General features: G+C 42.2%; 1 protein-coding gene across 2 annotated transcripts in view; it reads right to left on the bottom strand.

The window, feature by feature from the left end:
* Positions 1-13,039, bottom strand: part of LOC134338833 (deleted in malignant brain tumors 1 protein-like) — a 118,844-nt gene that overhangs the window by 80,159 nt on the left and 25,646 nt on the right. For both annotated transcript variants that reach the window (XM_063034936.1, XM_063034937.1), the window contains exon 5: positions 3,349-3,663. In XM_063034936.1, the coding sequence (XP_062891006.1) occupies positions 3,349-3,663 (315 nt within the window). The remainder of the gene's footprint in view (positions 1-3,348; positions 3,664-13,039) is intronic.

The raw sequence follows: 13,039 nt of genomic DNA, 5'->3' as shown, positions 1-13,039 counted from the left end.
TTGACCCCAACAGTATGTATGGGACAATTGTGCATACTTGCATCAAATCTCGCCTGAATCTTCTACCTACAAGGAATGAAGTCCTAAACTATACAATCATGCAACCAATCTAAAACTTCCGCAAATTTCTGCCGTTGTGCGGTGGAGCGTAAATTGACCGCATGTATTAAGGTTTTGTAAGTAGCATAAAAGTCGTTAAAGCAAAATTTCTTCAAAAGCTAGTATATACGGCCCAACACATCAAGAATAAAGCCCTTCCACATCATTCAGTAGGTCTACACGGCGTGCTGTCGAGGGAAAGCAGCATCCATCGCAGGCACCGATTGCTGAGGTCATGCTCCGCTCTTGCTGCTGATCAAGAAGAAATTCTAAAGCCTCAGGACTCACTCCATCAGATTCAGAACAGTTATTACCCCTCAACGATCAGGCTCTTGAACCAAAGGGCAGTACATCTCAACTTCACTTGCCCCTTCAATGAATTGTTCCCACAACCTGCAGACTCGATTTCAAGGACTCTTCACCTGCTCTCCTTATGTTTTCGATATATAATACTTAATTATCATTATTACACTCGTCTTGTATTTTCTCAGCACAAACTGGAAAAACCTAAGGTATGGCCATAGCCAAGCACATTCCTTTCACAAACAGGACAAGAACTGTAGATTCTGGAAATCCAAAGCAACACACAAGAATTGCTCGCGGCAGATCTATGGAAAAGACTAAGCATTCGACGTGTAGGGTCGCGACTCTTCATCACACTCATTTCTTAATTACTGAGAAACTTTTAGTCTATTCTAGTGATGTTTATGAGGGTAAATTTCCTGGAGAATTACGTAAGTATTGCTGTGTAGGGCGAATTGTTTGAATGCTATTGTGTACTGGCTTTGGGATGATGCTAGCTGAATTATGTTCATTATTTCTTTTTTTGTCAGCTCGTTCACTGATGATGAATCCCAGCTAGTTTTAGGATAATTGTCAGCAGAAGATGGCAGATTTGTAACTGTTTTACGTCAACCAAATGTTTTGCTCAAAGGTTACGGGGAGAAGAAGGGTTGCTGATCGGAGGGTTAATAAATCAGTTGTAATGAGTTGATGGAGAGTCTCGATTGCCCCACTGATGAAATTCCGCTGTTATGTTTCATGGAATTATGGTCTAAGACAGGGGTACCAAACCGAAGGTCCATGGACCACACCCCCACCCCCCCCCACCCCACCCCCGCCCGCCAGCGGTAATGATAATGTTCCATGGTACTAACAAAATGTTAGGGAACCTTTGTCTAAGACCCTGTCCACATTTCTCCTGCTGAGTGAGTGATGCAGAATTTAGCTTTTCGTGCCTTCTTTTCACTACGACTCAATTTTAACTCCGGGACATGGAACTATAACTCTGACTCCTTCTAATCTTTTGTTGATTAGCTACATGCATTAACCAGCAGGTGTGCATGTACGCCTAACAAAGTAGCCATGAAGCGAGCCTTTTTTTTTTCTGGTTGTGCCGGTGACTAGTCGTGTTGCACAGGGATTGATCTGTGGGGTTAGTCTGTGGTGAGGAAGGAAAATGCAATGGTACCATTCATTTCAACAGGAATGGAATATTAAAGAAAAGATGTAATGTTGATGCTTAGAAGCCTTGGGAGAGATCTTTCTTGGAGAGCTGTGAGTAGTTTACTGCTCTTTATCTTAGAAAGGCTCTGCTGAATCTGGAGAGGTTTCAAAGGGGTTTTATGGGAACTGCTATTTGCAAACAAACTTTGCGTCGCTCAAGCCCGATTCATCATCGCTAACCGTTCCCCACTATCCTCTGTGATTCACCTCCACTTTTCCTGAGCAACAACTGTTGCCACCTGCTAGTCTTATATCCAGATACGAAATAAAAGGAAATGAATAAATTTGATCCGTTGCACAGAAAGATTTCCTGTGTGCTTCTTTTGCCACCTCGCTCTGTTCCATATCTATGGCCATAATATCTCATTATGGGTAATCCAGTGATACCTGGCAGTGATCATTTTTGTTCTGATGTCGCTATGTTGTCGCATTTAGGAAGAGACGCAATTCTACCGAATTGATTACAATTATCCTCAGATGAGCTCTGTTTATTTCAATAAATGACATGTGTTAATATTCTTTTTATCTGAGCCACAGTATTATATCCAAACGTCCCACTGAGAGGTAGCCCGAATTGAAGAATACAGTTTAGGCACCTTCATTCCATATTCACAAGAATTCCCATGTAAGCTAGTCTCATTTGCACACCTTTGGCGCATATCCCTCCACAGCTTGCCTGTTCATGTAACCGTCCAATTGTATTTTACTGTAGATAATATGCCTATTTGAATCGCGTCATCTGGAAGCATGTACCGACCACTCTCTGGGAGAAAATAGCCATCATATTCCTGTTAAGGTTGCTTATACCAACTGTTGAAACTGCCATCACCGGTAGACAGGGTCATAGAGTCAGCTTTTGCCACAAAAGTGCTCATAAATCAATGTATTGAGTACAAGAGACAGGATATTATGTTGAAGTTGTATAATACGTTGGTGAGGCCTAATTTGGAGTTTGTGTGCAGTCTTAGTCACCAACCGACTGGAAAGAAGTAAATAAGATTGGAAGAGTACAGACTTGCTGTGGAAATAATTTATTTTAATCATTCACTGGTATGAATTAAACAATGGACGTTGTTGGTGCCCGTTGGGGAAATATACTCCGTGCCGACCTTGAGCGCCAGTAATTTCTGAAGCGTTCTGAAGTATAGACGCTTGGTGAAAAGGTATAATACTTATTAGGGAATATCTGAGTTGTGGCATAGTTTTATATCCTGCTGAGTATGTAAATCGAATAAGCATCTCTATTCTTTTGGTGGTGAGTAAACGTTAAGTATGAGTTTTGGCAAAATGTTATAAATTTTGTTTAAATTTCCGTCATTTTCCACTGGGACACGTGACAATATTAACCGCTCATTTCTTTTTCACGAGACAATTTACTAGTCTGATTGCTCCGCCGTGAGGTCTTAAGTTCAGATTGCGACAACTCCGTAACTCTGTTAATGACTATGCATATGTATTAGAGACACTGTCTATGTTTTCACTTCCTTCTGACAGACTCCAAATAAAAACTTCGAAACGGGCTTTGTTTGGGGGCACTTTCAACAGAATGATCGCAGAATTGCAACAAACCCCCTCACAGGGAAGCCTTTCAGCTTCAATGCCGAGGGGCACCAAAGGAAAAAGACAGTGGTTGAATTTGGTAACAAAACTACAGTTGAATAATTCCGGTTAACCATGATCATCATTCATTATAGGTCTACTATTTAAATTAGCATTTTTTCAGTTAAATACATATACGCATACCTGATTGGCAAGTAACACCTGCATCTTCACTATGTGTGCAATCATGAACGCCCCATCCCCGGGAGGGGCATTCAGACAGTCGAGTCTCAGAACCTTGGCAGGCCACGTTGTCCATCCAAATTCTCCCTTGGCCAGTCCCGAAACGTGCTTTCTCAAACGCAAATGCACGCGAACCACACCTAAGTTGTCGGCAAACAACCTCCGCGTCTGCTCTCTCCCAATTGTCGTCGCAAACCGTACCCCATTGGTTATTGTGGAGAACTTCCACTCTCCCGGAACAGCGATTGTTCCCGCCAATCAGTCTCACAGTAGGCGCTAGAATTAAGTATAAAGACAGAGTTAGTTGTTGCTCACGCTCTTTGTATACATTTTACATTTATCTCATCTGTTTATTTATAGATACAACACAAAACAGTCTCTTTTAGCCCAACGAGCCCGGCAATCCATTTATATAATACTGGCCTAAATACAGGAAAATTTGCGATGAGTAATTAACCTACAAACTCGAATAGTTTCGGGCTGTGGAAGCAAACCCGGCACTCGAAGGAACCACGCGGTTACAGGGAGAATGCACGAACTTCTTACTGACAGCGGCGGACCTGAACTCGGAATTCCAGAACGCCCCTAACTGTAATAGGGTCGCCTTAACCGATACGCTACCATGGCGCATCGTCCCTCTCTTTCGTCCTGCTGAAGTTGAAAAAGTTAAAGAAACCTCAGATTTAAAGAAACATTTAATAAATATATTCATTAAATTTCTCCCCGAGATTGCTCATTCGAATGCTCTTTGGAAATACTGAATGATTGGAAGCACGTTTTACCTACAAATAATGCTGTGCTTTGCGGATTATAGGTGAAACAGTGGCCGTACCGATTGCTCACTCTTGGGACAAATGTTGTATATCTCATTTGATGTTTCCATTGGTGCACTTATTCGATGCGCGATCCGTTTACACGAAGGCATTGCATTAGACCATTAGGGTACAACATGGTTTTGAAGGTGTAAATTGGAGTATCTCAAATAAGTGCAGAAAGGTTCTTGGAATCAACATGTACAGTGTGAGCAAGGAACTGAAGGACATTAATAAGCAGGCGTCTGGATGTAGAAAAACTCAATCTGACCCCTCGAGACTGCTCTTCATTTTCATCATGGCTGATCCATTTAACCTCTTAGCCTCAATCTCCTGCCTTATCGCCGTATTTCAACATGTCCTCATGAATTCAGAATCTATCAACCTCTGCCTTAAATATATCCAATGACTTGGCCTTCACAGCTGCCTTTGGCAACGAGTCTCACATATGTACCACACACTGGTATCTAATTCCTTCCATTTAAATGCCACCCACCCACCCCTCCCCCCAAAAAAAGAAGCTATGGGGTTATTATTGTGGTTCACGCTATGAGAAAGAAGGTGTTAACAATAAAAGTGAAAATATAAGTAGCGTTTAATAGATGACTTGGTAAAATTGCTGAAAATGTACTCATTTTATGTTCCGATATCATAGACAGGAGGGCTCAATTCTCCCAGAAACCAACATATTAGTTTTTTTGTTCGTTTTGTTCGTTAGTTTGTTCGTTCTGTAGCGGGACTAACTCGTCCACAGACAAAACCGAATCTTAAATGTCAAGAGTCATCGAGGTACAGCACAGACACAGGCTCTTCATGCCATGTATCCATACCAAAGCTCTTCACCCAGTGGCCTGCGCAGGGACCATGGCCCTCATCAACCTTATCATCCATGTACCTATGCAATTTTCTCTTAAAAGCTGAAATCGAGCTCGCCTGCACCATTCTACACTCATGCCCCACTGAGTGAAGAAATAGCCAATCATGTTTCCCTTAAATTTTCGCTTTTCTCCCTTTACCGATGACATCTGGTTGAAGTCCCACCCAACCTCAGTTTGCATTTTCCCTCTCTATAGCCCTCATAATTGTGTATACATCTATCAAATCTTCTCATAATCTTCTACGTCCTGAGGAATATAGTCCCACCCAATTCAATATTTCATTATACCTTTGGTCCTCCAGACGCGGCAATGTCCATGTTAAGTTTCTCTGTACTCTTTCACGTGTGGGCACGTGGCCAAGTGGTTAAGGCATTGGACTAGCGACCTGAAGGTCGTGAGTTCGAGTCCCAGCCAAGGGAACGTGTTGTGTCCTTGAGCAAGACACTTACTCACACAATGCTCTGCGACGATACTGGTGCCAAGCTGTATGGGTCCATACATTGGTGTCCTGGAGAGGGGAGACTTGCAGCATGGGCAACTGCTGGTCTTCCATAAAACCTTGCCCATACAACCTTGCCCAGTGTGAAGACTTTCCAAGACTAACGGATACCTTTATTTATTGTTTACTATTACTCTTTGAAACTTACTTGCATCTTTCCTGTTCGGAGGTAACCAATACCGCGCCAAATACTCCAAATTAGGCCTCCCCAAGACAAATAAAACTTTACCGTATCAACCAGTCTCCTGTTTTGAATACAGTGGTTTGTGAAGGCTAATGTGCCCATTGTTTTCTTTACGACCCTACCCAGCTGTGTCGCCACTTGCAACGAATTATGTACCTGTATTCGCATATCGCTTTATTCTACCACAGTCATTATTGCTCTATGCCATTTCAGCCCATTTGATGCAAATCCCTCTGCAAACCATTATAGCCTTCCTTGCTGTCCACTACACCCCAAATGTTGTTGTCATGCGCAAATTAGCCTATCCAGTTAATCATATTATCGTCCACATGTTTGGCATAGATGACAGCAAAGGACCCAGCACAGATCCCTGCGGCACAGCAGTAGTCACAGGACTCTGCTCAGAAAGGAAAAAATCTAAGTCTCTTGCTTCTCTCACAAAGCCAATACCTAATTTAAATTACTGCGTCATCTTGAATGCAAAGTGACTGAATCGTTTTGACCTATCTCCCATGCATGACCTTGTCAAATGCCTTGCTAAAGTCCATGTAGACACCATCCACTGCCTTAACTTCATCCACATTCCTGGTAAATTCCTTAAGAAACTATATATCATTGCTTAGACATGACCTACCGCGCACGAAGCCAACTGCCTATCCTTAATCAGTCTATGTCTTTCCAAATACTTATGAATCTGGCCCCTTGGAATACCTTCCAATAACTTTACGCAACTGTTGCACGCATCTGAAACATCCAGAACTAAAACTCCCATCCGCATGAAATCCGAAACAAAAGTCTACCCAAAGCAAATTCCGGCTGAACTGAAAGAGGACAAGTGGTGGAGTGCGGGCATTAATACTAGAGCTGAAGGGAGCAGAAACCGAAGTAACAGAAATGGTAGCGGAGAGGTTGTTGAGGCGGATCCTGCTAAGACCTCAGTCAAAGTCAGGTAAGAAAAGGTTAAGCATGGGGCGCTAATTTCTTGAGCTGCGTATATTTCAAAGGCAGCGAAATCCCATGAAAGACAGATGACCACAGGACACGGATCAACAAATAGAAGTATAATATTGTAGCCATTAGGTCGACTTGTGTGCTGAAAAGGTCAGGACTGGCACCCCAGTATTCCGGGGATCCCTTGCTTTAACGGTAGAAATCTTTAGCAGGTTTCGTTACAAGTCGTGGAAAATATCATGACAGACCAGAGAACTCGTCCAGTGAGGCATTATGAGTGGCACTGAGCAATAGCAAATGTATGACGATGTTAATGAGACCGTATTGCAGAGCACCCAATAGTCCGAGGGATTTTGGGGAATAAAGTTGCGGACATCACAGGCAGTTGGAAAAACAGATAAGTATGTTATAGGTTCAATAGGTTCAATTTATTCTCGCAGAAATGTATACAATATGCATCCTGAAATAGTAGACAGAGGTATGTCTTTGTATCCAGTGATCAAAATCTCTTTCAGAAAAATCGGGAGAGCTAAAAGAAGGCAAAGCGAGGCAGAATCCTTAGCGATTTTACAAATATGTTAATAGCAAAAGAATTGCAAAGGTAAAACGTGTTCCTCTGGAAGATCAGAATTGCAATCCACACATGGAATCAAAGGAGACGCTGTAGATCTTAAATTGTGTTTTTCATCCTTGTTTACTTAAGAGATGGATTCAGAGTATCTAGAAATGAGGCAAAACTGCATCAATCTCACGGCCCCTATACAGATTACAGAGGAGGAGGTGTTTAATGTCCTGAGGCAAATTAGGTTGGATAAATTCCCAGAACATGACACATGGCAAATGTAGAAAATATCGGGGCTCTAGCTGGGATACTTGAGTAATCCTTAGCGACATGTGACGTAGCGGAGCATTGGAAGAAATACATCTCAACCGTTGTTTATCAAACGCTCTCATCATTAACTAGGAAATTAAAGGCCGATGATGCTGACATCAGTAGTGGGAATATTATTGGAAGGTATTCTGAAGGACGAGATACATGGGTACTTCGATAGACATGGACTGATCAACGACTCACGCTTCTCATCTTTTTTGCCGGTCCTGACGAAGGATCTCAAGCACGATGAGTTTTACACAGTGAACGGTAGGCAGTAAGTAATAAGGGAATACATGTCCGCAATTCATTAAAGTTGGCGGCACAGGTTGATGGCGTAGTAAAGAAAGCTTTTAGCAGATTGTCCTTCATAAATCAAAGTACTGAGGCCGGTAGATAGGATGTTACGTTCAAATTGTATAAGACACTGGTGAGACCTAACTTGGAGCACTGGTTACCGCCTACAAAAAAAAGCTGTGAATAATATTAAGAGACATCACAGAAAACTCACAAGTATGCTGCCGGAAACAGGGGGCCTGTTTCATAAGGAAAGACAGAATAGCTTTGAAGTCTGTTTTCAATTTGTAACATGGAAAATTGGGAGGAGATTTGATAGAGGCATGCAAAATTCTGAAGGGCACAATTAAGGTAAAGGCAAGCAGGGCATTTTCCATAAAAGTTGGGTGGGCCTACAACCAGATGTTACGGGTTGAATGTGAAAGCTGAAATATTTAAAACTTCTTCATTCAGAGGGTTGTGAGAGTGTGAAACGAGCAGCCAGCGCAGGAGGTGCCTTTATGCTCGATTGCAGCTTTTAAGAGAAGTTTGTAGATGTACATAGATAGTAGATATATAGAAGGCTATAGACACTGTGCGTGTCAATGGGAGTAGGCAGTTTTACTGTCTCTGCACGCACTAGTTGGACCGAAGGGTCTGTTCACATGCTGTACGTTGCTATGACTCTTGGACTCTAGGTCACATGCACGCATCGCTAGACGTCTGGTCGGAAAGTGAACAAACTTGGGGTGATATAGGAGCACAAACTAAGAAATGTTAAATAGACAGATATCAAAGAGTAAGATGAATGCTTTCATTTCAGGATGTGTCAGTAACCGTGAAGTGCCTCTAAGATTTCTGCTGCAGCACAGACAATACCTGTCCACATCACTAAGGCGTCTCAGACTGCTCAGGATGGAAATATCAGTGTCAGTGTGAGCTATAAATAATGTCACGTACCCCGTGACGGGGATAAAGAAACCAGCAGAAATAGAAACCACTTTGGAGTCCAGTATTGCGATAAACTAATAATATTTACTAGTAACAACGCAATACAGTAATATAAATGAAGATAAATCACACAGGTTAGCAATGATTATATATATATATAAGTACGTTAATCAGTAAGTGTGGAAATATATGTATGAAAACCAAGCTTCTTTAAGTCTAGGGGTAGAAAGATACAGTCTTACAATGCTGAGCAAAGTTCTGTTCAGTTCAGTTCGTGGTATTTAGTTTAGAAATGATAGAGAGAGAGAGAGAGAGAGGGAGAGAGGGAGAGAGAGAGGGAGAGAGAGAGAGAGTAAGAGAGTTAACACATACTGATAACCAGCGGCAGTGTTTTGCCATGGGCCCACACAATTCACTAGATTATTCCTTAAACTAGGCCAGTAAAATTCCTTCACAATCCCATTCACTGTCTCTCTCACTCCATGATATCCACCTAAAGGCATACTGTAAGCCATGCTTAAAATTTCAGCCCTGTAACCTTCCAGAACCACCACGTGACTTGCAGGCACTGTGGCTGGTCTCCACCTCCTCATCAACACCCCATCTTTAAGGTAACATCCCACTGACTCTCTCTGAACCTCCTCTCCTGTGACAGCTATCTCTCTTAAAGCCACCATTCCAGAATCTCGCTTCTGTTCCTCTGTAAATTCTTTCCTCAATAAAGGCAAACCTTTCTTATACACCCTACTCTTATCAATTCTACTACCCTCTAACTCCTGCTGAAATCTGGAAGGTAGAAAAGCGTGTGACACATCATAATAATTTAAACCACTGGTCTTGCTATTGCAGGCCTTAATGGCAGCTTTGCTCATCAGCTGCATTGCTGAAACACTCTTAACTTGGAGAGCTGTCAACATGCCTCCATTGTTTACCAAATTCTGCATCATCATCAGGCTGATGAGAATTACGTAAACATTATGAAAGAGGTTAAACAATCTCTTCATCAACTTTCTTCGACCTTTACTACACCTTGCTTCCATAGCAACTTCCACTCCAAAATCATAACAATTATTCTTTTACTCCTTCTCCATAACATTATGACCTTGCAGGTGCTCACTTCCACATGTCCAAACAAAATTCAACAAACTAGCGCATCCTGTCTCAGCAGGCCTTTGTCCTGCAAGCAGGGTCAAAAGTCGCGCAACCAATCCAACCTTTTCCAGCACTTTATCCAAAAGTCCAGGAACAGCACTTTTATCATTATTCCCAACAACATTGACCTCACCAACTTTTAAAACACGGTCTACTACAAATGACTGAGATTCCTCACATTCCACTGGTACCACGTTAAACCCCTTATTCACTGAACCAAGATCATCTAACACACAAAAACTGCATTCCTTTCCAACCAGATCAGGCACATCAGACTTCAACTGAGCCTTAGCATAAGGGTCAGAATCCTGTGAACTCACAGGTACTTCAACAACCTGAACACATTCAACCGGAACAACTGCCTCTTCTGGGCTGTTATCACTTTTCCCAGTTGCAAATTCAAGGTCATCTCGAACCTCCCAGCTATTCTCTGGCCAACTCTTTTCAGCAGTAAACTCAACCCCATGGGTTCAAACTGCTTCGTCTGCTTTCTTATCAAACCCCTTCAGGGTAGGGACATCCTCTGCAACTGCTTATCTCATCAGGAACACAACTTTTAAATTATTCATAGAAAACTAGCCCTTCTGAGCTGTAAAAATAATCAGGGTCCGACTCTAAACCTCTCTGCTGCAATATCTCCCCTTTAAACTGTCTCTGCCTTTCTGCTTCGTGACCTTCACATTGCCATTTCTCCCTCTCGAGCTGTCTCTTTCTTCTGCCTCTTCTCTCTGTTTTGCTGCCTCCCTTGCCTCTCTCTCGAGCTGTTTTAATTTCAATTCATGCTCCCTGTTTAATATATCCAGCAGAAGCTGAAGCTCATCCTCAGTAGGTTCACCTTCCACGAACAACTCCAACGCCTCCTCATCAAACGTTCCCTTATCTATATGATAGTCAACTATTTTTCTATGAATTTCTACTTTAGTCACAACCTTCTTTCCCTCAATTCCAAATTCTTTAGCAGTGTCCCGCAACTCATACTTTTTAGTTGACTTCACACTCCATTTCTGCTGATACTCCACACAACCAAATCACAAGGAAATTTCCCCAATCAATTCAAACCAACCTCCCGACCAATTTGTTCATATCCCGGACGAGACCCCAATTTTGTCACGTACCCCATGGCGGGGACGAAAAAACCAGCAGAAATAGAAACCACTTTGGAGTCCAGTATTGCTATAAACTAATAATATTTATTAGTAACTACGCAATACAGTAATATAAATGAAGATAAATCACACAGGTTAACAATGATTATATACATAAGTACGTAAATCAGTAAGTGTGAAAATATATGTATGAAAACCAAGCTTCTTTAAGTCTAGGGGTTAAAAGATATAGTCTTACGATGTTGAGCAAAGTTCAGTTCAGTTCAGTTCGTGGTATTTAGTTGAGTAGTGATGGACAGAGAGAGAGAGAGACAGAGGGAGAGATTTGAGTCTTCAGGTGAGCTGATGCCGACGATCTTCTCGTCGTCCTCAGAAATCCTTTACAAGTCATCGACTGTGACTTTAACAAAGGGGACCGGTTTTCTGCGGTGGAGCTATCACCCAGGCGAGTGTGGACACATAGACAACTTCCCATCAGTCAACCCCTTTTCTTCCTTCCACTATAAGTGCGATTGGATCGATCCGCCTGATCGATCTCCAAAACCCACTTATCCTGCGGGCACAACAATGCCTATGCTCATTCAATGTCCAGATCATGTGTCTGAGGTCTGTATCATCTGACCTCCTATTTATTTCGCCAGACTGAGCATCACCTGTCATTCAATGAGTCCCTCCTTCCTTTGTCTGTAAAGGAATACGAGCAGGCAGCAAGTCCTTGGAAGTAACATCAGCAACCTGCCTTCGGTCACCATAGCAACTTTCGAGCTGTTCGGTGCTTCCTCCAAACCCAACTCAGTAGAAATCCAAAGTTACTTCCATTGCCTTAAAGTGACAGTCCAACCTTTAATCTTCGTCTCTCGCTCTCTCTCTTTTCAAAAGCAACATATCGATGGCAAATAACTCTCTCTCTCTCTCTCCCTTCAAAAGCACAGTTAATAGGAGCACTCCAATAAGATCCTCCATCCTCACAATAAGATGATAAGATTCTGCCAGAGGATTTTAAAAATTTCTAAGTGCCTGAACATAAAGGAACAGAACCAGAATGTGTGAGTGCATTCATTGACACTGGAACAAGCAGGTAGAAGATAAACGTACATACAAATGGCAGGAATTTGAACATTTCCGATATTTGGGGGAATCTAGCTGCCCGAATCATCTCTCTCTCTCTCTCTCTCTCTCCCCCCCCCCCCCGCCCCACTCCCACTCCCCCCCCCCATTCTCTTGGTCTCTCTGTTTTTTTCTCTCTCTCTTCCTCTGTCTCTTTCTCACTTTCTCGCTTGCTGTCTTTCACTCTCGCTCGCTGTCTCTTTCAGCGTACATGAGAGAACATAGAGAGGGAGAGACAACGTGTGGGCATGCACATGCGCATGCATATGCATGGGCGTGTATATGTGCATGCGTGTTTCAGCGAAAAAGTTAAAAAAGATTAACATGGATATATAATTGGCTGGATACAAAATAATATTCAGGGCACAATTTTGTTTATAGAGTTATGAATCCAGTCCTATCCAAACTCCGTGGAAAATGCCTGCTTGCAGCAATACCCCTTAGAATTTGTAAACCTCATTCATGTGGAAAGTTAACCAAAGGTGTTTCCATTAGCTTTGCAGTAAGTTCTATGCTGTGAAATTGAAATGTATACTACTTGTATTGTCAAAGCTTTGTATGCACTAAAATCAACTTTTTTGTCTAACACTGCAGTGACATGAAACAACTTTCAGACAACTCAGAATCATGTGGGAAGTTAACCTAAGGTGTTTCCATTAGCTTTGCAGTATGTTCTTTGCTGTAAAATTGAAATGTATACTACTTGTATTGTCAAAGCATTGTATGCACTCAGCATTATCTCCTTACTTTTCTATTCTATCCTCCTTGAAATAAAAGTCAACTTGGCATTTGCCTTCTTTACCACAGACTCTACCTCTAAGTTAACCTTCCGGGAGTTTTACACGAGAACTCCTAAGCCCATCTG

This window comes from Mobula hypostoma, chromosome 28 (assembly GCF_963921235.1).
Source record: "Mobula hypostoma chromosome 28, sMobHyp1.1, whole genome shotgun sequence".
Lineage (NCBI taxonomy): Eukaryota > Metazoa > Chordata > Chondrichthyes > Myliobatiformes > Myliobatidae > Mobula > Mobula hypostoma.
This window is presented reverse-complemented; position numbering and strand designations above follow the sequence as displayed.